The 16,855-nt window shown below is 40.0% G+C and overlaps 3 protein-coding genes across 4 annotated transcripts in view; 1 reads left to right on the forward strand and 2 right to left on the reverse strand.

The window, feature by feature from the left end:
• Positions 1-4,332, reverse strand: part of LOC134678394 (EEIG family member 2) — a 99,792-nt gene extending 95,460 nt beyond the window's left edge. For both annotated transcript variants that reach the window (XM_063536956.1, XM_063536954.1), the window contains exon 1: positions 4,077-4,332. The gene's annotated coding sequence lies outside the window, so the exon portion shown is untranslated. The remainder of the gene's footprint in view (positions 1-4,076) is intronic.
• A 4,141-nt stretch (positions 4,333-8,473) lies between these two features.
• LOC134679367 (pseudouridylate synthase TRUB2, mitochondrial) lies at positions 8,474-12,248 on the forward strand. Its single transcript, XM_063538268.1, has 6 exons — positions 8,474-8,665; positions 9,218-9,409; positions 9,987-10,203; positions 10,573-10,709; positions 11,162-11,267; positions 12,027-12,248. Exons 1-6 carry the CDS (start codon positions 8,542-8,544, stop codon positions 12,169-12,171), a joined length of 921 nt encoding a protein of 306 aa, XP_063394338.1. The 5' UTR covers positions 8,474-8,541; the 3' UTR covers positions 12,172-12,248.
• A 1,708-nt stretch (positions 12,249-13,956) lies between these two features.
• LOC134678406 (thrombin-like enzyme contortrixobin) lies at positions 13,957-16,829 on the reverse strand. The gene is made up of 4 exons (XM_063536977.1): positions 16,474-16,829; positions 15,152-15,374; positions 14,610-14,854; positions 13,957-14,358 (listed from the first exon to the last, which is right to left on the reverse strand). The coding sequence occupies exons 1-4, from the start codon at positions 16,827-16,829 to the stop codon at positions 14,022-14,024; spliced, it is 1,161 nt and encodes a 386-aa protein (XP_063393047.1). The 3' UTR covers positions 13,957-14,021.
• Between the last annotated feature and the right edge of the window lie 26 nt (positions 16,830-16,855).

A 16,855-nucleotide genomic window follows, 5' to 3' on the forward strand; every position in this document is an offset into this window, starting at 1 on the left:
TAAGAAATTGTTGAGAAGTGTCCGGGACCGGGAGCGGACGATGGGAGAGTACTGGTGTGCTGTTGTGTGAGAGGTTCCATGTGCTTAACTTCCAAAAACGTTATGTGACAGCTACTCCCTATAAAAATGAACTGTCATAGTGACCATAATTCAACGCCAGAGGTATAAGGGTTGCAAAATCACCCTGTACTACAAACTCACACCCCATATGTATATCTGCGTCAATATGAAACGCTAAGTGAGTTGATCGTGGTGCGCTAAGCGAACACAATAACCCAAGTGAGCCGACACAAAACGCCACTCGGGCCTATTCAACATTTCGTACCTCGCTCAATGGTTCAAGTGATGTCACTGTGTGCATCGCTAGTGACATCATAATACAGATGTACGTACGAAATCTTATTTATATCCAATATCACTAACACCTTATAAAACAAATTCTCCCGCTGCGCTCACTGTTTTCGTGTAAGTATGCATGATCGCGATAAATTCAAAAACTTGTGAACGGATTTTCATGTGGTTTTCACTATCAATGGAGTGATTTTTGAAGCAGGTTTAGGTGTATGATTTGTTAAGGCTTTGTGTAACCCGTGCGAAACCGAGGGGGGGGGGGTCGCTAATATTTATTGATAAGTACTTCAGCTTTTTAGAAATTGATACAAGTCGCGTGACTTCAACTGATGGCGATTGTACTCTGCCATTTTAGTATTTCATTTCCTCACAAAGCATTGCAACCTTGTGATTTCAGTAGACAGGCTAAAAAACGTTCCGCGAAATTAGTGGCCATTTAGAATAATTGGCCTGTTGAGAGTTTCAGACAAATATGCTGGTGGCACTTAGTGTGCATCAGTTCAAGGTCACGGGAAGACATATTTCAATAGTGAGTCTTTGAGTGCCGATATATAAATATGTAACCCCTGCTGCTTTTGTCTCATATGGAGTCTCGTGAGTCCACATGTTATTAATAAATTACAATTGATTTGGACTCTGCAATGTACAATTGTACATACAGTCAGCAGCAGAAGATGAAGCGGGCGAGGTGTTCATGACACATTCTTATTTTCTTAACAATAAAGTCGCGTCAAGATCATTTTAAACATCTCGCCCGCTTACCAACTTCTGCTGCTGACTGTACAATGCTACAGTTTAAAATGGTCTGAAAAAAAAGATGGCGTCACTAGAGAATAGACATCTAATTCTCACAAAAAACAGTTTTAATTGAGACTATTAATCAAATTGTGACACAATTAATGGTGAAGTTCCTTCGGCTTCGGGCTTTAATTCATACTCTTTCATAAATTCTTGTTTACCGCCCTTAAAACACAATGTACATACAAGCGCTCACAAATATCTGAACACGCCTCTATTGTCAGGCCGTTAGAGAGCGTGTTCAGATATTGCGAACACCTTGACCGCTCCGATATATCTGATAGCGACTGCACAATGCATCGTCTCGATCTGATATGGTGACGTCAGAGCGACTGACTCACATATGGCATATATACCTACATAGGATTATATAGCAAACCATAGACTGATAAGGAGTAAGTTTGTAGATATAAAATTACAAAGTAATACCCGGGGGGAAAGATGACAGTCCATTTTACATGAGATATTTTAGGTAAAATGCTTAAATCCTCAATCAAATATGTATTTCGGAAAATAGTTAAATTTAGCATATATTTCCCAAATACCAAGTACTGTAAAATCAGGTAACTTTAGTCCACAACTTACAACTATGGTCCAACTTCGAGTTCCAGTAAAATAAGCATAATTATTTTTCAGATTATGTTGAGATATAAATATAATATAGAAAGAGCATTAGTGTATCTAAGCTCCAAAATAAATGTAACAAGTACAAATCGTAAAGTGTTAAGAATCAATGTTAAAAACTGAACCTTAGTTGTACTTAAGGACTATAGTTAACAGATTTTTCGGTATATGTATTATATTACTATGAATTAACATTTATCACCCTTATTGGTTTTCCCCAACTCCTCATAATATATGCATATTATAAAAAATCAATGCTAAAATAGACCTTACATCACAACGAAATATGTCTATAATATCTAGACCATTGTAACACATTCCAATAACTAGTTTTTGAAATGCTGATATAAAAATTAGGCAACAAATTAAATATGTCTTAAGCAGTTGCATTAAAAATCAATATGTAGATCACAAGGTTGCATAAAAATGCTGATGTTGCAGTGCATTGAACTAATATATTGCAATGTTAGTTATGTCAAACATTTTGGTGTGTTTGATAAATATTAATGTTATGTTACTAAATATGGGTAGACGGTCGAGGGGGCCTTGTCACGCTGTGCGATTGTTGAGCCATTTAGGGTTCTAGCTAAACTAGACATCCCATAGTGCAAGTATTAAACAACCAATTTAACTAGGACCCTAAAGGGCATAACAATCGCGGATTGTGATGGTTCAATGTGAAGATCATTAGTTGAGAAGGAGGCTGGCTCAACTGGAATCGACTGGAAAGAGCTGGAAGTAGCCGCTCAAGATCATGACAAATGGAGGATTCTTCTGCGAGCCCTACGTCCCTAATGAGGGATAACAGGAATACATCATCATCATCAAATATGGGCAGAGGTAGCAATGACAAATAGAATTGTAGTTTTTGGTTCTTGAGCTGAGCTAAGTAGTTTGATAATCTATTCAATGTTGTACCTTTTAAAAACCAGAACCTGGAGTCACCGTAAAAACAATCTGATTGATATTTAATGGCAATGCAGTGGGGTTGGCAACTGTCAAACATTTGCATAGATGGCACCATCATAGCTTGCCTCTTTTTCTATGAGATTTGGATTAAAGGGCTCTAGTCTATCTATCCAGTAAAAACTGACACTATTCTAGGGATTGACAGCCATCTGCTAAACCCATTATCATCTTTATGTGCAGTAGCGGATTTGCCCTAAAGCCTAGGTAAGGGAGGCCAGATATTACAGGTGATTATGAAAAAAAAAGGGAGAAAGGAGCTGCTACCTACTACATGGCCTGGGGCTAGGGTGGCCAAGACTGTCAAATTGTTTTTTTTTTTTTTGCCACTGTCAGTGGCCCAAGGTAGTAGTGACAATACACCTTATTATGAATCTAGGACGATAAATATTAACCAAATAATAAGCTATCACTTCCCACCAATATTGGGCCAGTCCAGAGAATCAAGATATCATTTTTAAAACATGCTAGGTTGTATTTTGACTATGGAGTTGTTGTTAACATGGTATGGTAAAAACATATTCTTGTATTATTTTTTAAAAGCAACTTGGAGGAACTGTGATAGGGATCATCATTCCACACGTCAAGTATAATCTCGAGTTGGATAAACTCTGCATGGCATTTGCCTCGTTCATGTCAAATTTTATGAAATATCTTATGTTGACATACCTTCACTTTGTTCTGTTCAAGTCAGTGCAAAGTAAGGTTAGAATGAATAGAATGATACTGAATATACTGATGTCAAAAACTTAGTTTGTGCCTCAGTTTTATAAAGAAGGTACATCAAGTATACAGAAGCTACAAAACGTATTTCATCAGCATAGGTAATGACTAGTATTCGAGTTAACATTTTACAATATTATTTTAAAATGTAAACTAGATTTTATGCCTTACTTTACTTACTTTCGAGATGTTACGCCTTCTTTCTCAAACATTTCATAAGTTTCATAACTCAAGAATAAGTAATGCAATAGCAAAAGAACTATATCGATTTAAAAAGTGTTGTAAAGAAGAAAATTATGCCCATCCGACGTTTTTACGTCTACAACCGTTTTCAGGGCAAGAAGCAATGTAACCTTACAAAGTTACCTACTGACTTTTTAAGCATTTAGCTTAGGTTGACTTCTCGTGAAACAGAACTAGTTGCAGCATAAGTTGCATGGTAACCGAGCACAGTACGTAAACAACTCTTTCGAGGTACCTGTTTGTTGAAATAACCAGTTGGCAATGGCATTTGCTACCAAAATTCGCAGTATGCGCTCAGCACGATCACAAAAATCAAAGTATACGAGCAAACACAACATAATCTAATAGGGAAGACAGGTATGCAAACTTACCACTAACAAATTTAAAGTTTCACAAGGTCCAAACACAGAATTAAAGTTGATACACCGTTTGCACACTGAAATTCACACCACACAGTTATTTAGTTTGGAAGTAGAGGAACTGTTATGAGTTAAAGCGCGTAGGACCTTCGCGATAAGGTACGAATCGAGACTGCAAGCATCACATCTGACCATCGGCCATTGCTTTGCGAATGCTAGCGCAGAGGAGCGCTTGCAATCGACGTACGAACACGACGTTACGGCGAGTCGACGACGAACTTCCGCCGTCATCTTTTTCTACCACTCCATAGTAGAGTTGCAAGCAGTAAAAATTTTTTTCTACTATAGTTGGTCAAGCAGATCTTGTCAGTAGAAAAAGGTGGCAAATTTGAAAAATGTAGGCACGTAGAAATATCCACTCTCAAACAAACAAAGTAACACGTTCAATATATTTGTTACACAAGTATTTGAACAAAATATTAAGTTTAGTGATTAATGAAAAATCTATACTTCCTAACTTTGGCACAGCTACTTTGTCAGTAAAAAAAGGCGGCAAAATTAAAAAATGTAAGCGTGAGTTGTCTTCCCATAGAAAATAATATGAATGTCGCACCATTTTCTACTGACAAATTATTATGAATACTTTATCGATCCGATTTTTTCGTCACGACAATCAGTGGAATAAATTATTTTCTATGAACATATTTTAAATGTGTTACAAGTACACAGTACTATTTAAGCTATGCAAGAAATAAATAAAGGAACGCCCTAAACCTTCGAAAATTGTCATATCATATAGGTATGTTATGTATAATTAATTATACTTGAAATTTTTGCCCCATGACACCGAGTCCGGGTCAGGCCGGGTGTCGGAGCGGTACAGTACGTACAGGCATCTGACTGTCGGGTAAACGGAGGATGCTAATTCTGTTCCGGCCCTGGGCACTGTAGGCCTTGGTCTTTTTTTCCTTTGGATGTAACATTTCTTACGTTTAGTTCTTTAGGCTTTCATATTTATATTATTATGACTTTAAGGGGTCATCCATTAATTACGTCACACGAATTTCTAGGTTTTTTGACCCCTCCCCCCCTCCTTGTCACACTTGGTCACATTTGGCAAACCCCTCCCCCCTAGTGTGACATCACATTTTTTCTACGAAATCGCCATATCGAATTAAGTAAGTACCTAAGTACCTATTATTAATATTTTATCAAAATATTTTTGACGATATAAATATTAGTAATTTTATAACCCAAAACTGCTTAGGAAAGAAAATTAAACGAATAAAAATGATTATCGTTTTAAAAACTTGTTATTAAAATGTATAGCGAATAAAATAATTTAAATAAATTTTCGGTTACTGATGAAGTTAAAGTGACGTCACAAAGTTTGTGTCTCCCCCCTCCCCCATGTCACAATATGTCACATTTTCTTGACCCCCTCCCTCCCCCTAAACGTGTGATGTAATTAATGGATGACCCCTTAACAGCACAGAGTAGTATAATATAATTAATATATATGAGACTAAGGCCCCATTCGCATGGCAGCTTTTTCAACGCGCGTTAAAAAAGCGTTTGAATGACACAAATGGATAACCATGTATCTATTCACACGACAGCGGTGGCGTTTTTTATCAAGCGTTATTGGATTTTCGACTTTAAGGTCGTTAAATCGAATTTAGAGTGCGGACAGATTCAAGCGCTTTTTTAACGCGCGTTGAAAAAGCTATTGTGCGAATGGGGGCTTAAAGTCACATGTCTTTGGAAACTTTCTGCAACTTTCACTGGAGCGGCCCTAGGCAGCGGAACAGTGAGATAGGTAAAAGTCCACCGATAGATCCATAAACGTATGAAGTTCTATGGAAGACCTTATTGTTTAAAAATAAAAATGTATCTATAGATGGTCAAGCAAATCTTGTCAGTAGAAAAAGGCGGCAAATTTAAAAAATGTAGGCGCGAAGGGATAACATCCCATAGAAAATTTGAATTTCGCGCCTTTTTCTACTGACAAGATTTGCTTGACCAAGTATATTTGAGCAGAACATATATTTTTTTATTAAACTACTTTACAACTTATTAAACAACTTATTTCTTTGAAAAACTACTAAATTAGTATTTTTTTGTGACTAAGGCAACATTTTAATATTTATTTTGTATACTAGCAACACTCGTCTAAAGGCGTTTTACTAATTGGAAACCCGACTAATTTAAACTGTTGTTTCTAATTTTATTTTGACTCAAAAATTCCAAATTTTACAGCGACATCACACCGCCTGGCCAAAATTAATCTACATTCAGCCTATTCCATCATTAAGCATTGTCTTTTCGTTCCAAAATTCACGTATATTCTTCGCGGAACCCATCTTTGGAAACACCCCAATTTGGTCTCAAAATTAGATACATTGGTCGTTGAAACACTCACATCCATCTTTAACATCTCTTTTGACGAAAGGTCTTGGACCCAGGCTAGCCTACCCATTAGGTTTGGCGGCCTGGGCATCCGCAAAATTTCTTGTGTATCCTTACCTGCGTTCTTGTCCTCGGTGCATGGTGCTCAAAGCCTTATAGGGAAAATACTAGGTCCTTCTATTGGATCTATGGAGGCCGCGCACTGCTCCGAGGCCAAGAACGTCTGGTCTATAACCTGTCCCAACACAGACCTGCCTGAAAACCCCTGCTCGCAGAGGCAGTGGGACGAGCCGCTCTGTCAACTAGTACGGAAAAACCTTTTAGATACGTCACCTAGTTCGATAGACCGAGCTCGTCTCCTTGCGACTGCAGAGTGGGAGTCAGGTCTGTGGCTGCAGGCGCTACCCTCTCCAAACATTGGGACTTTTCTCGACAACACTACCTTCCGCCTAGCAGCTAGCTTACGGTTAGGGGCATCTACCAATCAGCCACATCGCTGTCAATGTGGCACCACGGTGGATATTCTTGGCCACCATGGCCTCTCATGTGTTCGAAGCGCTGGCAGGATCCCCCGCCATGCCAGCATAACTCTTTAAAAAAACTTTAAAAAAATGAAAACAATTAAAATCATATACTGTGCCTATGTAAGATCTCAACTCGAATATGCTTCTCAAATATGGAACCCGTTCTATAAGGTGTATGCAGAAAATATTGAAAAAATTCAGAAGAAGTTTGTTAGATTCCTCTCCTTTAAATTTAAGCTATCTATGGACAACTATCTTATGTCATGCAAAAAATTCCATCTTGTCCCTTTATTTAAGAGACGATTGGCAAATGACGTAAGTTTATTAATGAAAATTGCCCAAGGTATAGTCGATTCCCCGGATCTTGTGAGCAAAGTACAATTTTATATACCTGTCTCGCAACTGCGCAGAAGACCCTTGCTTCGCCTCCCTCTTTCTCGCAATAACATTCGTAAAAAATGTTTCTTCCCTCGTACAATCAGGTTATTTAATGAACTTAATGATATGCCCGATGTAGATTTGTTTCACAGCAAGATTAATAATGTTAAAAATATTATTTTCAATAGATAGTTAACGTTACCTGACTTAAGTTTGCGTTCATGGTTTATCAGGAATATTCCTATATAGTGTAATACTCTGCTAATTTGAGACCTTTATGTTTATGTTATTTAGCATTATATATGTGGAAGCTTGTAATTTGCATATAGTAGATAAGTCTATTAACCTATGTATATTAGGCAGTAAGCATCCCGAATAAAATAAAATAAAAATAAAATAAAATAAATGATGTCCTCCGTCGGGCTCTTGTTAGTGCCAAAGTACCTGCAGTCCTCGAGCCCAGCGGTCTGGCCAGGGATGACGGCAAGAGGCCCGACGGAATGACACTGGTGCCTTGGAGCATGGGTCGGCCGCTAGTTTGGGACGCTACCTGCGTTGATACCCTGGCACCGTCCCATGTTCCAAGCACCAAGGATTCTGCTGGCGCTGCGGCTTCCTCAGCCGAAAGCCTCAAGCGCCGCAAATATGCCGCTCTGGGAAGCAGCTACATATTTGCGGCGTTTGGTGTCGAAACTTTGGGGCCGTGGGGGCCAAGTGCGCGTCGACTGTACAAAGACTTGTCGGCGCGCTTAATAGAGGCTTCTGGTGACCAGAGGGCTGGCCACTATTTCGCCCAGCGTATTAGCATCGCTATACAGCGGGGAAATACGGCCAGCCTTCTGGGCACCTTGCCCGTTGACGGCGATCTGGGGCAAATTTTTTACCTATAGTTTTTGTAAGTTTTATTATGTTTGTTAATTTATTTTATTTTTAATCATTTTATATTTTGATAAATGGTTTGTAAAATAAGGTGTTTGGATTCCATAAATTCTTAAACCATTAGATGAAATTAGTTAATTTCCACTTTGAATTTCAAAACTTATGACCACCTTATGACAAGCAAGCTCATGCACGTTCTATGTATTTTGAAAAACGCGTTACCACGTTTTGTTAATAGTTGGTTAAAAACATTTATAAATCTTAAATAATTATACATATGATGGACAATGGTTAAGTTTCGTGATGCAGCCGCTGCTTACAAATTCTTGAACGGAGTAATTTGTGTGTACAAACCGCCATGTGTGCCCGTGAAACAAGTCCAACACACCATCATAACCAATCTGTGTAGAGGTTAGATTTTTAATTATGGTTTTAATTAATATTAAAAGAGTCCTCATCACTATCTACTTATTAAATCTCTTAGTATCACTTGGCAGCCTTAGATTTATGCCTAATACCCAACTTCCAAGGACTGGAGTCCCTAGTTTGGGCTTAAAATTGTTTATTTCAGATGTAATCACACATCTACAGTTTTGTGACCTCCGTACTTGGCAAAGCATTTAGGGCTCATTTAGATGATACGAGAACTCGCATGCGAGTTTCCTTACATTGCGCGTGTTGATCGATCGGTTGAATTGGACATAACTAATCCGTAATGTAACTAAAATCGCATGCGAGTTCACGCGCCGTCTAAATCAGCCATGCTAAATGCATTTGGTACGTCGATTTCACTGTCCACAGGTGCTAAACTTAGTATCCATTCAGATACTTTCCACTGACTGACTATCTGGTCCGCGGTCAGCCATTTGGTGACCCCTGCTCTAGAATGTTACAATATCATCTAAATGTCAAAAAGAAACACTAGAAAGAGAGGGGTTGAAGTTATGATATTGAAATTTCCAGATTTAAATGCCCTGCCAGGCCGTCCCATCGAGCAGAGAGTAGAGATTGTAGGAGCCACCAATGAGCCGATGCTTGTAAAGATGGTCCCTAACTATGCGGATGACCCGTTAGCCTGTGGCCCTAGATACACCCATGACGACTTCAGGTGCTCCTGGGCGACGCATTTAGGGCTCTTCAGCAGTGGAGTTCTGTGTAAGTTGGTTATAATTTATCTGGTGGTAATGGACATAAACATCTTTATAGGGTTCCATACCCAAAGGGTAAAAACGGGACCCTATAGTAATTAATTTATCCACTGCCTGTCCGTCTGTCACCAGGCTGTATCTCATGGACCGTGATAGCTAGGCAGGAAAAAATTTCAGACAATGTATTTCTGTTGCCGCTATAACAACAAATTCTAAAAACAATATAATAAATATTTAAGTAGGGCTCCCATACAACAAACATGTTTTTTTTGGCATTTTTTGTGTAATGGTACGGAACCCTTAGTGCGTGAGTCCGACTCGCAGTTAGCCGAATTTTTACTTCTCTTGCACTCAAAGTTGGTGTTTATGTTGCTGCAAGTTGCTTCTTATGCCCCAGTGCATAAAGTCATTTATTGCGACCCTTATTGACTGAAATTTGACTTAGCAATAAAGTCAAAAGGCTGTCATACAAACTGCCACTGCTGCAGCTGCTGGCCTGTGCGCTCCCTTCTCTACGCGGCCTTATGTAGCTTAGAGAAAGAGTTCCACTTTCACTCCGGATTTTTTTTTTTATTCTTTCCAAGTGGTCGGCATAAACGACGGCACCCGTCTCACGTATAAGCTGCACACGGCCCGGCTGACCCGAGGCTTCAAGGTCCACGGCCAGCTCGGCAAGGCCACGGACACCCACTTCTGGAATGGAAGGACGGTCGAGCGCTCCACCCATGGTCATGTCACCCGCGAGAAGATAGATAGGGTGGTAGCACACATGCAGAGCGCGCATCAGGGGACTATTTATGAGTAAGTTGCAAACCACAAGGTTTATCCTAGATAATAAATGTTGTTACTCTACACTCAGTTCAGCTTAGCCAGTTAACGAAGATAGCATAGCACTACAATTGTTTAAAAACATATGATTGATATTCAATCCAAATGGATATTCAATCCAAATGATTCACTTCAAATTGCTGGACTGTATCAAACATAGCTAAGAACCTACGCAAGGAAACTCGCCTTCACGTGACAAAAACCGCATCGAAATCGTCGGGGGTTTGACGATTGAATGAACCATAAAGAGACTAATATAAACTTTTGTAATCTGTGTACTGTGTTTATGCAATCTGTGGGTTTTTACCTCATCCTAAGTATACGTATTTATTCTTGTTTCAGGATGACAGGCCTCCATCGCGACTCCCAGACCCTGTACGACTTGGCCTCGCAGGGCCCCATCAGGCCTAGTGACAACAAGCTCCCTGTGTTATACGGCATTAAATGTGTGCACTTCAAACCACCGGACTTTACTTTAGGTAGGTTCTACACCTCAAATAATACTGGACATGAATCTATTTGGTCCTGACATAGTGTCTCTACAAACAGTAGGTGCATTGGGGTAACTTCAATAAAGGGGAAATTTAGAAAATTACTAATAACTACTAAGTCAGAAGCACTTCTTACTTTTTCAACAATTACGCTACTGCAACGCTTATCAAGGCAACTTACCTACTGTTGCTATACCTACCAGAAATTTATTAGATATTTGTCATTTTCATAATATTAGTAGGTACTTGTGTACAGATGTAGTCCATAACTGTTTTTCATCGTATTTTCTCGAAAACGTTCGTATTTGTCATGCTACTTCAGTCAATGTCAGTGCTTTAAGCAAGACACGTTCGAAAGTTTCCGTGAGAATACGATGGAAAATAATGATGCAGTACATCTGTAGTATACATTATAATCAATTTGTGTATATTTATTTCAGAAATCCAGTCGGTAAACGAGTACGACAAGTACTTCTGGACGCTGGTGCACGACCTGGGGGTCCAACTGAAGACTTCTGCGCATTGCACGGGCGTGCAGTGCGTTAGGTGGGTACTGGGACTAGATACACATCTAGGTCTTACCAAACATTGATTGAGTAAGCTGTGTTAAGTCTAAAACACTTTCGTGCTTTTACAGCTAAAAGAGATGGCGCTGTGCGGGTCCATATGTTACGTCCTTTGTTCTCCGTCTGCCTAAAACGGATTGTGCCTATGTAGCTCTCAAGTCTAAATCGCACATGACATAAAACGTCAAGTTCCTAATTATCAACATGCCACTATAGCTTTTGTACTAAAGGGTATTAAGACTAAATGGCTGTTAAGCTACATCGCATTATGACTAACACGCATTAGGACAACTGCGGTATTATTACATTTATTACTATGCCACTTAAAGATTTAGATAACTGCTCGAAACAGGCAGTCCACTATATAGATAAACAGCAGAAATGAACTATCGCCCCTGAAAGTTGAAGTTTAGGCATAACGCGACATAGGCACTATCCGTTTTAGGCAGACGGAGAACAAAGAAGGTGTTACGTGATGGTAATTGTCAAAAGTTGACGTTTGACAATTCAGTGACCAAAAAACAAGGTGCAGTACAGCGTCATCTGTTTCGACCTTGTTTCGGCAGTCAACCTACCCCCTAGTAATAGACTTTACCTCTCTATTATAATCAGCAACTCTTTTCTATAACTAGAGTTGGCAGTTAGAAGTGTTCACGCATGTTCGTTCGCATTTGCACGAGTGAAATTCGTACGAGCATGTAATACGATCAGACTGGCTTACTCTTATTCTTTTCCATAGGCAAGGCAAGTTCGATTTGTCGAACGCGTTGCTCCGCAAACACTGGACGCTACCACACATCGCCAGCAACATGGACGAGTGTAGACAACTCTTGGAGGCATCCATAGGCCTCGCCGCGCCGGAATCCGCTCGGCTCACGGTGTAACCTTCGGCCTCGAGAATAATTTAGAGATAATGTACATATTGGATAAGCTTTATGTAGACTATAAAGATAGTTATTGAAGTAAATAGATGATTTTCTCTTTTAAAATTCATACTCACTCAAAATTACATATTTTCTATTTTAATAATATTATGTCATTATCATTTCTTATCAGAATCAAAGGCGTGAAAAATTCAGGAATGCATGCTTGATCGTAAAATATTGAGATTACGGAGTAAATAGGGTCGGTCTAACTAACTTTTCTCCTATGGTGCCTGTAATGTTAATGTTCAATACCATACGTTTTAAATAAATCCTTAAATAATAGTATTCCTCTACGCTTTTTACCGGACACTACCTACTCTTGTACTACTCTATGTATCTATTATGTGTCTATGCTGATGATGATTGACGTGATACATCACTTTTGAAGAGCAAACGTCACTGTTATATCAAAATCGTAATCCGGGCAAATTCGCCAAATTCAAGTAAATGTATGTCAAGACACACCGATGTTTCCTGCCAACTCTACTCACTTGATCACTCTAGCCCGATCACTGGCTTCCACGAGCACTGTGGATATCCTGCACTGTGATGTTAATAAAACTAGAAACCCGAAACAAATACAGGTTTGAGGAGTAGGGGAGTCCATCTTGCTCCCATTACCACAGCGGCAAACCCAAAGAGAATATAACACTAGTAACACTACCCGTTGTTCAACCCGTGGTAGCACTAAAATCGTGCTCAGACTTTAGACCTGCTTTGGATTATCGAGCAATATATTTATAATTATCATTTGAAAGGGCTGTTCGTAAAGGAACTTAATAAATGAATACCAGAATAGCAATATTGTGGTTGCTGCTTTTCACCGGCGGCTTAACCTACACCGCCAACTGGTTGCTTGACATGGACCCGTCTTATATGAACAAGACGCAAGCATTTCTGGAAGAATGGATTCCTTCGTTTCCTTTACAGCCAACAGACCAGGTGGACGGCGGTAGCAAGCACATGATAATCACCTAAGAAGGTGCAGTCAACACTTATTGAATATCGATATACACGACCCTATTGCACATGTATTAAGGTAGTGCATTTTTTACACTATCTGTGTCGATATTTAATACCTTGACTGTGCCCACCTAAGTTAATTGTGATAAGTGATAAATGCGTCCACTTCTGTCTACGTGTGGATATAGACGGACCTCTATGACAACGAAAGCATTTGGAGATTATTTAGAAACTTGCTTCTGGGTCTACTTGTAAGCTTGTAACGTATTATTTGGAATTGTTGAAAAATTGTATTCTTGTCGTGTTGAAAATTGTTTGCATTGATTTTGGTTGTAGGTAAATGAAGTAAATAAAAATACATTACAACATCTAAAGATTTTATTATAAATTAACTACCACGATCACGGTATAAACAGCAACACTCCTAACTGTACATGGGTGGACCTTATTACAAAAGGCATAAGGTCCATCAATATACAGTTAATGGTGTGGGCGATGGTGCTATAATTATGATTTATGACGTAACAAGGATATCTGAATGGAAAGATCTTGGGTATCGTGTTGGAGTTAACAATACCTAATATGTAGTTTTAAAAACTGTTTCCCTGCTTTGTCTCTGTTTTCCGCAACTCTGTCTAGCTTTCTCTCACCCCCCCGAGAGACTCGAACTTCGGGCTTGTCCCTGCTTATAAGTAGAGGTCGCCACAGGCGCCTGGCACTGGTGCCCTTCAGACGTCAGGCTTCGCCCGACTATTTGACATGTTTGACATGTGCGGTACACAGAGACATGATCATGATATAGCTAGTAGACAGACAATCATATTGTGTGTTGGTATCGTATCCAGTTAGCTAGCACTAGCGTGGATCCATTGTTGGTGCGCGGCCACGTTAGCGTAGAGCGCCGGCTCGCACGCCGCGCCGCACTGCTCGTTGTCCGCCATGACGCCGAGCAGTGAGCCCGCGCGCAGCAGCGGCGCGCCCGCGCAGAAGTTGCACGGCGCGCCGCGCGCGTGCAGCACGCCGAGGCAGAGCGGGGCGAGCCCGCAGCGCCCGTGGGCTACAGGCTCCAGCGGGATCAGGTGGCGCTCCAGGCTCAGGGTTGCGGGGGGCATGCACTGCGAGGAGGGGAGGATGTGGACGACAGCGGAGTGGACTTGCTGTGGTACGCTCTGGTCTATTGTTCTAAAAAAATATATATTGAAAGTTCAAAAACATGTAAATGTAAACATGTAACTTGTGTTTTCAGTTTTCTATACTATACTCGTATCAACTGACGCCCGTGCTAAACACATCGAATGGGCCAAATGGGAGCCTATGCTTACGACCTCTCGTTAAATTTTGAGTAAGTTTTTGAGTAGATGGTAGGCCTCGGCAGTGACTCGATTCTTTGAAACGCTACAATGTCTGTTTAGTATGTGATTGTAGGTACTCGCCTAAACCTCCCAAAGCCCAATATATTCGCCGCCTCCCCGATAGGCAGCTTGAAGTAATCCAAAAGCGACGCTATCTTGGCCGGGGGCCTGCCCAGCCCGTCCTCACTCCGCAGCAGCGCCAGGTCGTACGACTTGTTGCCGCCCTCGTAGAGGGGATGTACGCGCACGTCGGTCACGGCGTGAGATCGACCCTTGTTTAGGGCGTCGTAGTTGTCCATTATGACGAAGTTGTCTAGAGAATCGACCTGCGAGAATAAATATATTGTAAGGTCAAAATAAAGTAGAGAAGAATGTCTATCAGGTAAGACCGTCTACCAGCTCTTGCGTTTATACACATACTCCATTTACGGAAGGTCGGTAGAGCAGAGGCGCTAAGCTCTTCCTTTCTGTGTCGGAGTGACGTACGTGTAGTATACGAAAGTTCTCGAAAAACGTTATATGCTTCGATAATTATGTGGATTTTATGTCGATTCAATGGCGGATTTGGACTTCGGGGTTTAAACTGAACTGAACCACCTCCAATACTTATTCAAATTGGGTACCTCTTCAATGGAATCCAAGCAGCTCGCAGCGGTGAGCACCCACCGCTCCGCCACCACCGTCAGAATGCACCCGAACGTCACACCACTCGGCTTGATCTTCACTAAGGCCATCACGTGACGTCTCTCATCCTCGACGGCTAACTCGCCGTCCGACTCTATCGGGGCGATCTGGTCGGGGTGGGTCGGCGTCGCGTAGGTTATTGGTACGTCGGTTGAGTATGGACTGATAAAGATAAGATAATTATACTGAGGACTTTTTATCTTATCCCTGTTTTCAACTTGTCCCACCTTACCTTAATTGGTTTTAAGGTTCAGTTAGAAAAATATTTATTAACCCTGATTTATAGGGTACACTTAAATACAGTGAAACCTGGTTAAGTGGGACCTGGATAAGTGAGAAACCTCTATAGCTGGGACTCATGGTGCGGTCCCGACACTTTAGCACTGAATTACCTGTTACTGAGATAAAACGAACCTCTATAACTGGGATTCGTTGTTGTGATTTTATAGTCACATTTACCCCTATAATTGAGACAAAGAGTGTATTTTACCTACTGAGACTTTATTTATAAGGTTAAATTTTACTAATTGTTTTTTAGTATTTTGTAGGGAATTGACTTCTGTATCTGAGATAACGTCAATCTATGACCTCTCTAACTTGGACTTCATTGAACAATTTCCGTATTCTTACTAACTCTTAATCTATCCACAAAATTCCGCATTTGCCTAATTGTGTCTAAACAACTTCAAGTTTGATTTATTTAATTTATGTAAGTAGTTAAAACTATTGAAACGAAAGCTGAAAATTTGATAAATAACACGAAAAAATAATTTATTTATTTATTAAATTTCTAATACGCAATGAAGTCCGTATCAAATTTAATTTAATTTTGAAATATCTATCCTTTGGAAAATCATTCAAAGAAATATTTAAACAGACTTAAAAATATTTAGGGAAGAGGATTATTTTACTTTATTTATTTATAAAGATAATTACTAAATACCTTATTAACCACCTCTGTAACTGAAATATACTCTATTCTCACCTCTATTAATGGAACCCTCTGTAAATGAGACAGAAATTTATTTGTACCTGGCTAACTGGGAGCCTGGGTAAGTGGAAAACCTCTTTAAGTGAGACAAATTTGCTCGTCCCTTGAGATCTCACTTATCCAGGTTTCACTGTATTATATGTCAAAAATTACCACCCAAAATCATGTATTTGTATTTTTTTTTCCTCTGCACAGTTTTAAGGACTTAGAGGCGATGAGGAGTGTATTAATTTCGTGTATTATTTTTTTAAATTTGGACAAAATACTCACCTCGAAGAGGCGGTGGTTTCGTTCGCATGCGTCGTAGCCAGGGTACTTTTTTGCTCCTTAGTATAAGTGCAAGTTGGCCGAGTTTTCCTCCCGGTAGTGTCATTATGAATCCCGGTCTGCCTCCTTGTCGTAAACCTTGGAGCTACCGTCGTGATATTAGAGTCCGTGTTCGAGTCCAAGGTTGATCTCTCAAGCTCTCCACGACACGAAAGGAAATGAAGAATTAAAAATACCATAAACAATATAAGTACCACTAATAGTAAAGCTTCTAGTATAGTCAAAAAGGTTTCTACGGGCGTAAAAGCCTTTAGCCACCCTTTGAATTCTTCCCAACATTTCTGGCATCCGTTTGGCATTTTACATTTTATAAATTTCGCGGCCG

Source organism: Cydia fagiglandana, chromosome Z (genome assembly GCF_963556715.1).
Source record: "Cydia fagiglandana chromosome Z, ilCydFagi1.1, whole genome shotgun sequence".
Taxonomy (NCBI): Eukaryota; Metazoa; Arthropoda; class Insecta; order Lepidoptera; family Tortricidae; genus Cydia; species Cydia fagiglandana.

What these genes read in the sequence shown, in the direction of transcription:
- LOC134678406 (XM_063536977.1), bottom strand. Translation starts at nt 16,829, where the DNA reads ATGCCAAACGGATGCCAGAAATGTTGGGAAGAATTCAAAGGGTGGCTA. An exon ending in GAAACCACCGCCTCTTCGAG is followed by an intron (nt 15,375 to 16,473) that starts GTGAGTATTTTG and finishes TATCTTTATCAG; the next exon opens with TCCATACTCAACCGACGTAC. An exon ending in TTGGGCTTTGGGAGGTTTAG is followed by an intron (nt 14,359 to 14,609) that starts GCGAGTACCTAC and finishes ATATTTTTTTAG; the next exon opens with AACAATAGACCAGAGCGTAC.
- LOC134679367 (XM_063538268.1), top strand. Translation starts at nt 8,542, where the DNA reads ATGGTTAAGTTTCGTGATGCAGCCGCTGCTTACAAATTCTTGAACGGA. An exon ending in ACCACCGGACTTTACTTTAG is followed by an intron (nt 10,710 to 11,161) that starts GTAGGTTCTACA and finishes TATTTATTTCAG; the next exon opens with AAATCCAGTCGGTAAACGAG. An exon ending in ACGGGCGTGCAGTGCGTTAG is followed by an intron (nt 11,268 to 12,026) that starts GTGGGTACTGGG and finishes TCTTTTCCATAG; the next exon opens with GCAAGGCAAGTTCGATTTGT.